The following is a 16,362-nucleotide window of genomic DNA, read 5'->3' as shown; positions in this document are numbered from 1 at the left end:
GGATCTATTTTGTATGGTTTTGAAGACTTAAGGGGTCAAGATTTCTGGTGTTAGGGTCTTAGGGATTAGGGATGCGGGATATGCCATACGGACTTGGTGTGAAGTTAAGGGACGGTAAGTGGACTTATTCCACTGCAGAACAAAAGCCCGGGGTCTCCTGGGCTTCTCGCACACCAATAAATTCCGGCCCTTCACGGCTTCGCCCTGTGCACTTGAGTACTTAACCCAGTTATGGATCCTCCACCAATTTTCTCATCGCTGACTTCGCCGCGGCAATGCGCCGCGCCTGCGCTCCTCTCTATGGGACTTCGATTGACTTGTTAACGATCATGCTGTCCATGTTAACAATCTCAACGCCTAGGTCTTCGTCTTCCTTTCTCGACGGAGTATTTGAATGCCCAGTTGAATCTCTAAATAGAATACAGTACGATGCATTATCTGGAACAGTTCAGATACAAGAGATGGGTTCCCAAAACAATCGTTGACCCTTGCCCCGTTGCAGAAGGATTAGATAACAATGAGGAATTCAGTTGAGATTCGCAACACTTCCAGGACCCAGTATTTTGTCTGTTGACCCAAGTCCAATGGATTTTGGATCTGATCATATGCGATAAAAATGTTACAGCAATTCCTACGATATGCAGCGTGCAGAATACATGCATCCTGGCATCCTGCGATCAGCAAAATCTTCAGAACTAGGGCAGCAATATACAAGGCAGTTATCATTAACCGAAAGAATAATTAGCTTAAGCTCTATGCAAAAATATGCGGGCGACAGGTCTAGTATGCTGGAAGTTTATTACTGCCATCCATTTGCTCACCTGAAAGCTGTTGAATACCCAAACAGTTGAGAAGATAAAATCAGCTTTAAGCCATGGGAATAAGCAAAGAGGAATATCCAGATCGCCAAACATCATTGCACTGATGAAAAATTACATATGAAGATGGCATCTGTCCCTACTTTTAAACGACTAGGACTCTGTACTCAACAATTATCATGCCAATTTAAGTTCTTTTTTTAAAAAAAAAAAAAAACTCGCCCTTTACTTCCCTACCCTAACACTATAAAAGAATACAAAAGGCCTTACATCATGTAAAACTCAAGGGGAAAAAAATATACACATGGACTTTCAGGAAAGAACGGACAGGAAAAGGCTAGCCACACCCCACTGAATTGTCTCATGTTGCTGGAGTATTGCAACCATTCTGCAGCACTACATGTGCACTATATTTGCCTTTTCATGCCGATACCCTTTTGGATATATCAAAACTGAATCAACGCACAAGCCACCTTTCGTATGGGTGCAATCAATCTGCAACATTGAGAACTTGAGCTTCATAAGCTCGTCCGAGTTCAGTACAACAAAATCACCAACATGATAAAGTATCCAGCTTCCTTCTTGTTCTAGATAATATTCTGATGTAGCATGTTGTTCATCTGAAGTTGAGAGCTGAAACCGTGTGGGTTTGGCTTCCCACCCATGGACTTGTTCAGTTCCACAAATACGGCGGCCCATGCGCCTGTATGGTCGTCCAAGATGAAGCCGAAAAAAAATGCTGTATGAACCAGCAGGGAAGCAAAAATCAAGCTCTCCATCTACCTCAAGCCACCAAATTTGCTGAAGATAGGCAATATGGTGGAATCTGCATGATACGAATAAGGACCTAAATCATCTCCAATTTACCAAGATAAAAGTCTCTATCAACAATAGAAGTGATCACATAATGAAATGTTCTAAATTTATGCAGTACTTGCAAATAGCAGTGAGAACTGAAAGCACTAGGGAACTAACCAGATTACAGCAAATCTTTTAATCAGGCGTTCCAAAAGTTAAATCTCAAATTGCTTAAGTCAGTGTGACTGACAACATGAAAGAAAATTAGAGAGCTCTTAGTGGAATAGTTGGTAGTCCTTGGCAACATGGGCACGTTGAGAAAAACGTATAGAACGGTTAGATAGTGTAGAAAACATGTAACCACAATTAAAAAAAAATAAAGCAAGCTTTAAGGTAAACATATATACTATTTTTTCGATCCAGAATTTATTCATTTGAATCATACACCGAACGAACCATAACAAATTGTTTCAAGATACATTCTATCTCAAATGACAGAACAGTAACAGAATGTTTCTGTGCTCTACTGATGCACAAATCCGAAAGTAACTATTATGGGCTTGTAAATTAACCTTGGAAATGTGCTACTAAATCTTGATTTTTTTTCCTGTTAAGTGGAGAGAATTTCTCTAATACAACTGAACTCATATATCCCAACTAAGAAGTTCAATGGGTTTAAGTAATCTTATAAATTTCATAGAATTCAGGTCAAAGAAAATTATTCTCATCTGCACCAAAACATTGCTGCCTGAATTAACCACTCCTGCATGTTTCACTTACTAGATATGCTAATACCCAGAAACAAGCTAACAAAATTTCAAGGTTGTACGGTTAGTACAATAGTGTATTAGTGGGGTGGTTGCAAATCAATCAATTGATGTATTTTAACTCATCAGGAAGAGAAGTAAAACCAAATAACCAAATAACTCTTAATTCAACTCAGATTTTCAGAGGTCAAATATTTTCTTCAACAATTATTTATTATTCGCCTACAAGAGGATAGTTGTGCAAAATCAAAGCCACCAAGGGGTAAATACCTTGATTCCTCTGTGGCAAGTTGGCTCCAGTATCTCCGGTCATCTATACCTGTAATCACCATTGCCTTTGAGGAGATAGACAAGCAAATACCTCCCTTGTTCTTGTCAATCCAGAATTCCTATAAACCACAAGATGGATGTTCTTTACTCATGACAGATCATTTCAAGCAAACAGAAGGCCAAATATATATATATTAATCCACCAAACCTAAACAAGTAATGGTCAAATTATGTCTTCCATTCCCCAAACCCCAACAACTCCAATCCCCGTTGAACAGTTTTTTTAGAGCAACCCTCATTGAAGAAATTAATCATCATACATAAATGACACATTAGCAAATTGGCTCTAATAAACCAGCATAGAATCTTAATTAGTAGAAATTAAAGAACAAATTGGCTCTATTACCTGAATCTTAATTAGTAGAAATTAAAGAACAAATTGGGTCTATTACCTTGTTGCCAAAATCGAATGGAGTCGGTCGACATAGGCGCGCGAAAATATCCTTCTTGCTGCTGGGCGAGCTGCGCTTGCCATTACCGTGTCCGCCGTCACCACCTTCGTCATCAGCGGCAGCTGCAAAGGCTAGGAGGTACCGGTAGTTGACGGGCAGCTTCCCGGCCCAGACGCAGTCTGCGGAGGCAGCGCCGCGGAAGGCGCGGTTGAGGCGGGCGACTTGGCAGATCTCCGGCGGATCAAGGTAGAGCAGCACCGCCGCCACGCAGCTCTCCGGCATGTCTCCAAGGGACGTCACCCCCCATTCCCCGTCCGCACCGAGGATGCTCGACCCCGACCCCATCTACAAGCCCGACCGCCGTCTTGGAGGTGGGGCGAATTGGGGATACGAGGGCCCAATCCCTGATCTTTCGGAGACAAAGATCGATGCTTTCGGCAGATTTCAGAGCAATTCAGCGCCGGGCCATCACCAATCCGAGTCTCTGAGAGAGAAGGGAAATCCTTCTTCCGTGGGTAACTGAAGCTTTCCTTGTGAATTTAGCTGCCCACGCCTTCCGATTTAAGGATAAGCCCAAATTTTGCCGAGCAAGAACCACAGCCTTCTACTCTCAGGCGAGCACAGGCCAAAGAAACTCTCACGCCGAGCTTGACGATTCTCGAATCAAAAGGGCGACCAATTCGATAAAAAAAAATCAGACCTTTTGCCTCTACTGGCCCCCCAAAGCGAACCAAAATGCTTCAAATTACCACCTGTTAGGCCTCCAGTCGAATCTAAACTGACTTTTGTTCTGAAATAACCAGCGTATCCAATTCGGGGCCGGGGGCATGAATAGGAGGAGTAGGAAGTACTGTGGCTTGCGAGAGAACGGAGAGATTTTTCGGACGCCTTGGAGAAGACGACTCGTTCCTCTTCTCTGCCTTCCTCTTCCTCTTCCTCTTCATCCTGCTATATATATACACGCGGAAACGCCTCTATGACCATTTGGCAGGTCGATGACCTACCGTACAATAAATTAACACGGTCATTTGGGTTTAACCGTCTGGCTTTAATACTATTTCCTCATAAAAAATCATTTCTAGACCTCAAAATTGTTTAAAAAGAAGTTCATTTATATCTCCGTCTACAATTTATGAATAACTCTCGAGACTTGGAGAAGATTGAGAAAAAAATAATTTCGCATCATAATAGATGTAAAATAAATTCTCTTAATTTTTTCTTGGATGGGATTAACCAAACAATACATAAGAGATATCTCTTATTTATTTAAAAACCATCTAAATAATTACAAAACATTCTTTATAAAATTTGCGGCCTCATCTTTTTCTTATGCTTATACTTATCAACCAAAATTTAAATTTTCAACCTTAAATTTGGAGCTGATTTTGAGTTTTTTCATCGAAGTTTATTTTTTAGCCTTTTCTTTTAGATCACTAAGAACACGTATATAAAGATTTTATTCACAAATTACTTTTCGTTTGCAAATATGCCGTTTCTCTTATTCCACGAATAAGCGAAACGATGACTTTGTTACACTCATACAACTTATGTATATACCATTCCTCCAATGTTAACTCATGCATTATGATATAAAAAATACAAATTCAGCGAATGGACAATTCATACATACCCGAATTTGTCTCGTTTTATTAATATGTAGGTCGAATTTAAGCTTACATTTTTTGGAATGATCGATGTTACTATATTATAAATTGTTATTTTTCTTAGAATTTTTCACAACCATTGTTTACATTGAATTCATTACAAATTATGAAGTCTTATACTTCAATAGCTCTTATCTACAACTTTAAAAAAACTATTTTTTATCGATGATAAACAATTTAATATTTTATCTTTACCACTAATCTACCAACCAATGGCTAAAATCTGTGGGACCGAGGGAGTAAAACATAGAAAAGGTGGTAGTGGAAAATAAGTATGCATGGTAGCACTTTGAGCCGTTGAGTAGTTCCTCATCTATGATTTTGCCATGTGCTAGGTCATACTTTAAGCAAGAGATATTTGTTGCACACGCACGAGTACTGTGAATCGAGACCAACGCACGGATCTTGGAAAGGATCGAACGATACTAAATTCGAAGCTTCAGTTGGTTAGTAAATCCCATAAAGGGTGAGCGTGAAAAACGTCAGGAATTAATGGTCCAACAAATTTAATCAGCGACCAGAGCAGGTCCAAACCGACCAATTGTTCGGTGAGAACGTGTTTGCTGCATCAATTAGGGCTAAGCAAAGCCTAGAAACCCTTGCTTCCACTTGTTTCCCGGGAGGTCAGGTTTAGTTTGCTGAGTATGTGGTTCAAATGTTGGCATGTTACACGACAGTACAACAGCAACCGATGTGTCTTTTCTAGTATTTCAACATCAGCAAATAGGGAGATGAAGAAATTTCGATGCACGCATATGCATGGACTGTAGCACCATGCATTGATTATTTGAGCAGGAGCACGAGAGCTTGAAAGCGATTCCATAATTACATACTCCGTAACTGTTGCTGATGTTGTGTGTGTAGACTAGCTTGTAGCAACGACGTCGAGTGGCAAGAAATATGCCAATATGCAGATTTTTTTTTTCTCCGGGTAAAATGCTGGCCACCACACACGCATCGTCTTAAATCATACACCAATGTCTAACGTGGGGTGCTCCCAAATAGAATGAACCGAAGAAAAAAGGAAAAAGAAAAGAGAAGGAAATACATGGCTGGTTTTTAAACTTTGATCGAAGTGTCACTTAGCTCTATGATATTGTAAGTCACATATTTAAATGTGTACTTATGATTCAATGTATCGCAACTAAATCCAAATCACCTTTTGTTGGTCCCAGACACAGATATAGTAGTTCACGCTGGACAATATTTTGCTTTCGGCACCCTCCAAAAGCTATCGTGGTAAAAAAAAAATTGCATATTAGGCGCTACCCCCATTGTGGCAAAAAAAAAAAAGGTGCATATCACGTGCCACCCACATCAAAGTTGAGGTCCATCATCCGCCTTCACACAGACTATGGCATTGCGCCACACCGTCTATCGTGTGCCATCCAAATCGTTGCCCAAAACACATCAGCTTGCTAATGATTGCCAGTGGTGTCCTAATTGCCGCCCTCCCTATTGACTATGCGGGATAGCCGGAGTTCATGCGGAATGCGGTATAGGAGGAGGGGAGAACAATAGATGTTTAGATGTGCACACAGGGAACAGTGTGAGCAGACACAAAGTTTCGGCCAACGTGACTAGCTACATTCAGGGCCGGTCCTGAGTTTGTATGGGCCTAGGGCGAAACAAAACATAGGGGCCCTTAATATACCATCTAAATAATGATCAATAAATAGTTATATACACGGGTTTTATCGATAAAAAATTAAATTGTATTTAGAAATAATATATATGAAAAACATCATGTATGTTACCTTCAAATTTTTCTTCATACACCGTTCTGAAGTCATTGGTATATGATATTGATATTAATTTCATCCAATACTTTTTTCTCTATGAAATGGCTTGAGATAATTGAAAAAAAAATATTATTAATAGTGGTTTACTGGTTTAACTCATATAAATTATGCTATAAATCAAAATTTAAAATCTTACCAATTTATTGATCATGTACGGCCAGGTGCATGCATAAAGTGAGTCGGCAACAGACACACTACCGCAACTTCGTCCAACTCCAAGTCCAAATCTCTAGACTCTACCAAAACAATTAACCAGAGACATAAACCAAGCATAGCAAGGTGCAGATGGCAACGGAATAGAAATTGAAAATTCAATAAACCAGCCAGCGATGTCAATGTGGTGGTGTTGCTGCTCCTTGCAGCCCGCTGCTCACCTCCTCTTGATCATCAGGCTTCAAAGCAGTTCAGCAATAGTAGTTGCGGACTTGCAGATATGGCCTATGGGCTCGTGCGGTCGCTGCTGGTGGCGGCAGCCGACGGCAACCGGTAAGGCGGCAGGCGCGCGGATGCGCCGATGCGATACCGGTGAATTGATCAACACATGGGTGGGGAACGGATAGGACTGGATGATCGGATGAACGACTGGCGATCGTGCGCGGCGGGCGGCGTTAATCTCGTGACTTGCGTACGCGTAGGAATTAGGAACGTTGACTGTTAGGCATAGAAATCGCTATGACGCTACTACTGTGGCTCTGCTGCCTCCTGTTTGGCCATCGCAGGGGCTATGTGGTGTGGGTGGGGGGCCCTACGATCCGGGGGGGGGGGCCAGAGCGGTTGCACTGCTCGCCACCCGTCAGGGCCGGCCCTGGCTACATTGGTGCTTAAGACCAATCAAACATGCATGCTTTGGACCTAAACTATGAATATAATTTACAAGATAATCCACCTAAGTGACACCCAGGACCAGACTGTGTATATTAGAAAAAATTACTTTTCCGTTGTGCCACTAATAATGGTCCATTTGAATCAGTTTTATCCACATTAATGAATTTTTTTCAGAAACATATCACAAACACGGACGGACGCTGACAACACACATAACACTATAAATTTTGTTGTAAACCTGTAAGCTTTTATGTCTGCCAGATCATATAATGAACATTTTTTATACCAATATCCCACACATAAATGTAAACTAAATATAGAAAAATATTTTTGAGTGGCATACATGTTTGCATTAGCTGTACGTCCAAAAATTCTGATGCACCACGTAAGCCGAACATTATGTGACCGCATTTTTCTGGCACAACATCGAACGGTACTACTCAATGCTAGTCGAGATCAACCGCTCCACGTGTTTCACCGGAAACGGCGTTGTGTGCCACGGCATCGCTAGTGATGCTGTGGTGCAGCTAACCATATCAACGGCCCGGACGTTGCACACTGAAGCCACACAGCGAGTAGCTAGAAATGCAATGCGCCGCCCCTGCCGGGATGAGATGACCAGAGGAGTAGCCGAAAGCGGATACGCGTGCGCGACGAGACGGGCACGATGGGCCCTGCATTTTCTCAGCCCAGGCTGTACCGCACCTGAATCCGGGAAACGTGGTTTGTTGCGCCGGCCGTGCGGGGAAGAATACGTCCATGCACACTGTATATGCTCCCTGGCCTTTCATGCGGTTGTCACGTTGGTCCCCGTAGCTACTAAAACGTCCAATGGAGCAGCGTAGTACCACCTGCCATCGCATCGTACGCAGCATGGTGACTTTGATGTTGTACACTTGTACTAAGGCTGTGTTCGGGAGTGAACCCTCGCTCCATGGCACGGAAAACGGAGCAGCAATTAGCGCGTGATTAATTAAGTATTTACTTTTTTCTAAAAATAGATTAATATGATTTTTTAGCAACTTTCTTATAGAAATTTTTTTACAAAAACGCACCGTTTAGCAGTTTAAAAAGTGTGCGCGTGTAAAACGAGAGAGAAAAGTTGAGAACCATGGTTATAGAACGCAGCCTAAGTTGTGCATGGAGACAAGACCGAGTTAAGCGTGAGTTGTAAAAAAATTGAGCAAATACACCTCATGTTAGAGGGCGTACTTTATGGTTATGGGTAGTGGTGTGTACCTACGTGCCTTCTATAATTGAAAAAAAATATTTATAACTACCACTGGACCTGTCTAGCTAGATAAAAATTTCCACATATCTCCACTTCCGTTTACGTACCCATAAAATACAAATCATTGGGGGAAACCGACAATTTACCCGGTGGTTCCGACCGCTATTCAAGGTAATCCCCCGTTTCAATATAAGTGTAACAGACAAAATATAGATGTAACATATTTTAGAATTACGAATCTGAACAGTACGTTACATCTGGATTTGGTTATATTTATATTAAGACGTAGGGAGTACAATATTTGAGGAATGGGCAATTTGGGTCTTTCATTGTGTGCAAGCAAGAAGAAAGCTCTAGGCCGAGTCAGCATGCCACCATGCTGTACAGTGTTGAACCTGAAAACCAGCCAAAAGAAAAACTCGATCTGATGGGGACAATTAATAATTTGGACCGCCTGAGGTAGTACTACCAATTTAAGCCCCAGTAACACAAGGAAGAAATTTCAGTCCTTTTTCATCACATCAACCCGTTGTACATATATAACTTTTCAGTCACATCATTTTTAATTTCTAGTAAAATCTAAACTTTGCGCTGAACAAAACACAGCCGAAGAAGGTTGAGGACCATTCGGCGCATTTACGTCAGCTCACCGACGGACGGACGGTGCAGGACGATGCGCGAGCCGGCTTGGACGTGGAGGGACGTCGCCCACTGGCCGATTGCATGGTGCTGCTCGGCTGACCGTGACGCGCACCGGACGTACGACGGCGGGAGGGAGGCCCGCAAGCTCTTTCCCTGTCCTCTTCTCCCTGCAGCCGGGACCCGGGAGCGTATGAACGGCGAGGGGGAAGCTCTCGGTGCGGCACGAGAGCTCGGTCGGGGACGTCGACGCGAGAGGCGCGCGGGTGGGTTTGCCCTGGCAGGAACCGACAAGCCCGGCCTCGGAGCTCACTCGCGTGTGAGACGGCGACGTTTTCGACACCACGATGAAAGCGTATCGACGTCAAGGTGAAAGACCAGCGGGGTATGAAGTTATGAACACACGGTCTGTACGTGATTTCTGGATGTACGGTTGAATTGGTTTTCTTGGCGAGTTGGCGTGATATAAGAATGGAACAATTATTTCAAAAAAAGAAAAAAAAGAAATGAACAATGATGACGAAACCCAGGGATAACTCTCAATTCGTGTACGAGATGGCTGTTTTTTTAGAGGTAGGCAAGATGCCTGTCGCTGTGTCAGTTGCCATCTCCAATTTCTTTATCAGCAAAATTTATGTATTTCAAGCAGGATGATCTAGGAAATTTAGAGAAACATACAGAAAATACCATTACAGATATTAGGGATTTCCTTAATTTTAGACGCATGAAAATTTGTAAATGCTTTAGTACGTTTTCACTGCCATTTTGTTATTATATGTACAGTTTTACTTTGTTTTTTTAATCAAAGTTTGAATGTTTTCATATAGTTTTGTAATTTTTTTTATAAGCTAAAAGTTTGTTGCATGAAATTTTGTAAATTATTTTGCATGTTAGAAAAAATATTGTTCCATAAAAAAGGGGCCTTTTTTAAGTGAGTACTGGGGCTCCCTGCACGGAAAACGTGTTGGTTTATTAATGCATAATTAATTAAATATTAGCTTAAAATAATTTAAATTGGATTAATATAATTTTTAAATCAACTTTTATATAGAAATCTTTTAATAAAATTGTATTGCTTAATAGTTTGAAAAACATGCATGCGGAAACAAAACAAGTGAGTTGGAAAAGTGATCTTCGGTGGTAAGATTGTCTTTGAGTAGTTTATGTGGTTACTTATTTTTCTTTTTCTTTCTTTCACATAAGTTTATGGTCGATTTATAGCCAACTCTTATACATGCAAATCCTATAAAAAAAGTTCTAGTTTTCTACATTAAAATGGACAAAGGACAGGAGTAAGCTTTCCATAGGGACATATTTATAAATGCAACAAAACTGTCCCTGGAGTCAAGATAACGATCTCATCCAATAGTCGTTTGGACCACAGCTAACTAACATTTAAATGGGCATGTGGGAACGAGATCGATATTGCAACAAAACAAAATGAGCACTATATTATCAAACACGTTCTGCCATGCTCCAATATTTTATTCTTGAGATGAAACGGAAACGGAGGGGCTATACCAAACTATGCTGCAAATTCAAGTATCCAACAGCCAGAAAAACTTTTGCTTGCGACGTTTGTTTCAAGTGTTCATACTTCATAAGTCAATCCCTTTTCTCTCTATTTTCATAAGTCAATCCCTTTTCTCTGTTGAGTACTCATTTAAAACGCATGATTTTTAAAACATAAGGATAAAACAAAAACGTATAGTTATATCATATGGATAGAAAAAAATAATTAGATGTCCCGTAGAAAAAACACGGGAATCAGAAAAAAAAAATGTAAGAGGTTGAACCTTACATTGAAAATCTTCCAAATTTCCTATGATTTGCGTCAATCCTAATGAATATCAAAGAAATCTATGAGAGATATTCTTTCATTCCAAAGGACCACATATAAATCTAATCCTTCAAAATTACTCCAAAATTCTGTTCGAAAGGAGCCCTGAGAGTGGCTATTGAGCAGATGTGTTTGGTTCCGTTTGAAGGTGTGGTAGACAGGAGATTTTCTGTTGCACGTAACGCAAGGCGAGTTAGGATATGATTAATTAAGTATTAATTATTATAGACTTAAAAATAAATTTATATATTTATTAAAGAAACTTTAATATAGAAAGTTTGTAAAAGTATATATTATTTAACAGTTTGAAAAATATTGTTACGATAAACTAGAAAAATAAAAAGCTCCAGTAGCCGATTAGAACTTAGGGCTTGTTCTAAAGTAGGGATCGACTTGGCTACTTTCACAATTTTCATTACCACACTTTTCAAACTGGTAATTAAATGATATGTTTTGTACGAAAAATTGTTATATAGAATTTGCTTTTAAAATTAAATAGATTTCTTTTTAAAAAATGTATTATATTATTAAAGGAATAGAAAAAGCAGCATGCACGTTCGCTCTCATTGCCTAGAAATTCTCACATTAATCGGAGAAAAAGAAAAAGCAGAGTCCATATAGAAATACAATTTAGAAATAGCCGAAATTTGGAATTAAAAAAATAAGGAATATTAGAAGAGGAGACTAGAGTCCATATAGAAATATAATTTAGAAATAGTTGAAATTCAGAATTAAAAAAAAAAGAAATATTAGAAGAGGAGACTAGAGTCCATATAGAAATACAATTAGGAAATAACTGAAATTCGGAATTAAAAATAAGAAATATTAGAAGTGGAGTATAGAGTCCAAATAGAAATACAATTAGGAAATAACTAAAATTCGGAATTAAAAATGAGGAATATTAGAAGTAGAGTATAGAGTCCATATAGAAATACAATTAAGAAAAAAAAAGAAATTCGGAATTTAAAAATAAGAAATATTAGAAGTAGAGAATAGAGTCTATATAGGAATTTAAACTAACTAAAATTTGGAATAAACATAATAAAATTAAAAGTAGAGTTTTGAGTCCGTATAAAAAATACAATTTACAAATAACTAACATTCGAAATTAAGAAAAACATGTGAAGAAGAGTTTAAGTCATTATAGGAATATAATTTAGAAGTAACTGGAATTCGAAATTAAAAAATAAAGAATATTGAAAGATGAGTTTAGAGTCCACATAGGAATACAATTAGAAATAACAAAAATTCAGAAATAAAAATAAATAATATTGGAAGAAGAGCATAGAGTCTATATATAAATATAATTTACAAAAAATTCAGAATTAAAAAAAAATAAATATTAAAAGACGAGTCTAGAGTTTATATAGGAATATATATAATTTACAAATAACTAAAATGTGATATTAAAAATAATTAATAAATAACACGTATATAAAATATAATATGAATATTACACATTAGTAGTTTTGTAAAGTTATTGCAAAACTTAAAATTATGTTGTTTGAATAATATAATGAGAAAACATATATGCTATTATATGAGAGAAAATATAATGATGCTAGCCGCGCAATCTGCGCGGGTCACCATGCTAGTTATAATAATTAAAGATCAATTAATTACATGTTAATCATTTTCTCGTTTAGACTTCATATTTGAATCCCTTTCCTGCTCTAGATGTGTCTGACGGATCAAATAATCGACAGGCGAAGTTCTAGAAGTGAACACATTAAATGTCAAATGGATGGGTAAAATATTCAACCACGTGCTACGCAAAAAAAAAATCATGAATTGTGCCAACATGTTATGCCAGATTCTTGGTTAGCTGAGGTTCCTAACTTCATTGGGATACCTTGTCGCAACACAGGAGATTTGACCATGTACTCCATCTGTCCCATAATATAAGGGTTTTAAGTTTTTTCTCGCACTGTTTGACCATTCGTCTTATTCAAAAAATTTTAGAATTATTATTTATTTTCTTTATGACTTACTTTATTATTCAAAGTACTTTAAGCACAACTTTTCGTTTTTTATATTTGCACAATTTTTTTAATAAGACGAGTGCTCAAACATTATAAGCAAAAACTCAAAATCCCTTACATTATGGGACAGAGGGAATATCTATCTATCAACCTGCTCGGTTGTTTCTGGTAAAAGGCCAGGCTATTTGTTTGTCATGATACTTTTTCCCGTCATCGAGGGCCTAAAACTCGACAACATCATTGTTAAGATGGTAACATTTCTCTTCTTTTTTTTTTCTCCTCTTTAAGAATTTGGCCAGCGTTGCTCAGCAACAATATTGACTGCACGCTGACGTCTCTTATGTAACAATGTTTCGAGCTAGCAATTGATAAAATATTTCCCCGGAAAAGAAGTTTATATGTTTACCCAAGCTGCTAAATTTCTAAGCTGTTATTCGTACCTACGTGCATTTGGCCTATTCAAAGATCGACAGCCTAAATGGCATTATTTAAATCACCATGCGTTCACGTGTTGCTCCAAATCCAAGTTTAATTATATACGTGGAAATTAGGTGTCTCTGTTCTGTGCACATCAGCGAATTGACAACTAACAGTAACACCGCCACCCATTTTGACATGATTCGACTCTTTTATTAGAGCTCCCTGTCTTGGTCATTAGCTCAGGGCAAAATTGGCTCTCCTCTCCCCATTCCTTAGCACATCTGTCCATTGATTCGAGCTTCCTCGTGACGAAACTCCAGCTAAAAGCTGTCATGCTTCCAACTCATGAAACGGAGCCATTACTTCGTCTGGATGTCAGAGGTGAGGTGAGCACGCTGCATGCATGCCAAACCACATATGCGAATACTAAATTGAGTCTTCTGTTACGTTTCAGTTCTAGGTCAGGCACGCAGGAAGATGTGGTCGTCGATCGGCAGGCAGGACGATCGAGTGTGGACCTGAAGCTTAGCTAGGCACCTGCTTCATCAATACAGTAATATACCACGTGCTGCATGCTTTGCATGGTCCATCATCGGCGGCCCATCATGCCATCGCCCAGCGGCGATCTGGTAGCGTCATTCACGGTGCACCGACTCGATCGGTGAGGCGAACGGCTGAAAGTCTGAAACGGCTGCTGCTCGGCGAGATCGCGGTATTTTTCTTGGGCTTTCCATGGCCGCCGCCTCGCTGGCGGAGGGCGGAGGGTCCTATTGGACCTTGGACCTCGTGGAGAAAATGTGCCCAAGTTCGTGTGGGCTATGACATCAGTCGGCCTGGGAACGTGAGTTATCCGAGGCCCATCACCGAACTGGTGTATTCAGCAGGGAAGAAGTCTAATTTAGATCCCTCGGATATCTGTCAAGTTTCATCTGCGTCCTAAACCGCAAAACACGTATCAGCCGACCTCGGCGAACCCAAGAGCTCTCTATAGCGGTGGAGGTTCCCGGAATCGGGACCGTCGAGTCGCGTCAACCTTGTCGAGTCCAGTGTCACCTACCTCACCATTGTCAAGCTCTCAATTCGCGCCAAGGTTGACAAGAAGAGCCACGTGGTGGCGATGGAGGTATTGAGGCGACTGAGTATCTCTGATTCTCTGCCTGGTCCCCGTTGTTGTTTGTGGCCGACGTGTGGTAGGGGCAGGCCTATCTAGATTTTAAGGTATTCGAATGTGTACCCGAGATTTTTTTTTTAAAAAAAAACTAATAGGTATATCCATACGTAATATGTATCTGCATGCGAAAAAATGTAAAAGAGAATGTATTAAACCCAAGAGGCAAAAAAATGTCTATTAGAAAAGTCAAAACTTTCACATTTTGAATAAACAAACTCAAAATCCAATGCCACCCTAGACATGTGTCTCCTCTCTAGGTACGTCCTTGAACTTGTGGTGGAGAGAGAAAGATTGAAGAATATGGATGCAGGTTGTTTGCAGTACTACACATGCAGTACTACGAGGGATCTCAATTGATGTCAACCGTGTAAGAAGGAGGCAACGCCTATGCCATGGCGGGTTGGGTCTAGTGAAGGGCGCATCGACTCAAGGACCTCCTACTGACAGGCCACACCAAGCTCCTGCCTACTGCCGCTTGCCTCCTCGCTTGGAGCACGTTGTGTCTAGGGTTGATGAGTGACGAGTGACGACAACTGAGGATGGGGGAGAAGGGGTAATGAAGAAGATTTTATGTTGGGTCCCAACATATTTATTTTAGTTTTTTTTCTAATTAGACGATCATTGACATGTGGATCTCTTGGTGTTTCTATTTTTTTTCTTCTAGTGTCACGTAGGTGCCACATGTCCATATGAGAGGAAAACCTAAGTCAAGGCATCACAAGAGTCAAAACTGTCATCAATGCTAGTGATGAACTTAATTGTATTGATTCTTAAAAGTTAGACGCTTTATATGCGAAAGGATATGTAATCTAGTGGTTGGAGTGACCTAAGTTTCACCCTCAAGGTTTTGAGTCTATATCTCTATAAGAGCGAATTTTAGATTTGGTTATTTAGGGGCTAAGTTCTCAATTTAAATTGCTGAAATGTAGAAGCTGGGTAAAAATGTACACTTCTCTTAAAAAAAAACAGACGCTCTATAATTCTATATTCGATTTATAGTTGAGGGACATGAATAAAAGTACTGAGCTAGCGTAAATTGGACCTTTTCCATTCGACCGCGCTGCATTCGGTGGCCTGCGCGTGTGCGTGCTGCGCATTAACTTCTGGAGTTCTGGGCCGAAATTCTCCGGTGAGTTGTGCCGCTGTGCTATGCGAAGGCCCGTGACTCCTGTCTCGCAGGCATCGAATTTTTTTCATTTTTAAATTTTTTTCTTTTAATATTTACAGAAATAATCTATTGGCGCAAAAAATTACAAAAATAAACCCTGCCGCCCTAGTGAAGGGCGGCAAGCTGACGTGGCAGACAGCGGCTCGACGGCGCCGTCTGCCGCCATCTGCGAAAATTGCATTTAGCCCCTTGCGGCAAGGGGCTAAATGCAATTTTCACATCCCTAAAGAGCATTTGGCTGGTACTTTTTGCATATGGGCCCTAGAGGGCGGCAAGGGACCCATATGCAAAAATACCAGCCAAAAAATATTAGGCCCGGGTTGGCTTTTTTTTGCATGGGAGCCCAGCAAGGGTTTTCGTGAAAAAAAAAAACCCTCCCTCTCCCGTCTGCCATCACAGCCCGTCCCTCCCCCGTTTGCCACGTCAGCTTGCCGCCCTAGTGGAGGGCGGCATGGTCTATTTTTTTAATTTTTTGCGCCGATGGATTATTTCTGTAAATATTAATTGAAAAAAAT

The 16,362-nt window shown here is 40.1% G+C and overlaps 1 protein-coding gene across 2 annotated transcripts; it reads right to left on the bottom strand.

Moving 5' to 3' along the window:
* Window positions 1-881: 881 nt before the first annotated feature.
* LOC127764673 (F-box protein PP2-A13-like) lies at window positions 882-4,019 on the bottom strand. Of its 2 annotated transcripts, XM_052289582.1 has the most exons (4): window positions 3,106-4,019; window positions 2,654-2,772; window positions 1,794-1,861; window positions 1,544-1,644 (listed from the first exon to the last, which is right to left on the bottom strand). In XM_052289582.1, exons 1-3 carry the CDS (start codon window positions 3,448-3,450, stop codon window positions 1,816-1,818), a joined length of 510 nt encoding a protein of 169 aa, XP_052145542.1. In that variant the 5' UTR covers window positions 3,451-4,019; the 3' UTR covers window positions 1,544-1,644; window positions 1,794-1,815. The 2 variants fall into 2 exon arrangements, with proteins under 2 accessions (XP_052145541.1, XP_052145542.1); XM_052289581.1 differs by lacking the exon at window positions 1,794-1,861 and having other exon boundaries at window positions 882-1,644.
* Between the last annotated feature and the right edge of the window lie 12,343 nt (window positions 4,020-16,362).

This window comes from Oryza glaberrima, chromosome 2 (genome assembly GCF_000147395.1).
Source record: "Oryza glaberrima chromosome 2, OglaRS2, whole genome shotgun sequence".
NCBI lineage: Eukaryota > Viridiplantae > Streptophyta > Magnoliopsida > Poales > Poaceae > Oryza > Oryza glaberrima.
This window is presented reverse-complemented; position numbering and strand designations above follow the sequence as displayed.

Bases quoted from the DNA above. Each gene is read 5' to 3' on its own strand.
- LOC127764673 (XM_052289581.1), bottom strand. From the start codon at position 3,450: ATGGGGTCGGGGTCGAGCATCCTCGGTGCGGACGGGGAATGGGGGGTG. The intron at 2,773-3,105 runs GTAATAGACCCA...TGTGGTTTATAG, and splicing joins CATTCGATTTTGGCAACAAG to GAATTCTGGATTGACAAGAA. The intron at 1,645-2,653 runs GTATTTACCCCT...CGTATCATGCAG, and splicing joins CTTGCCACAGAGGAATCAAG to ATTCCACCATATTGCCTATC.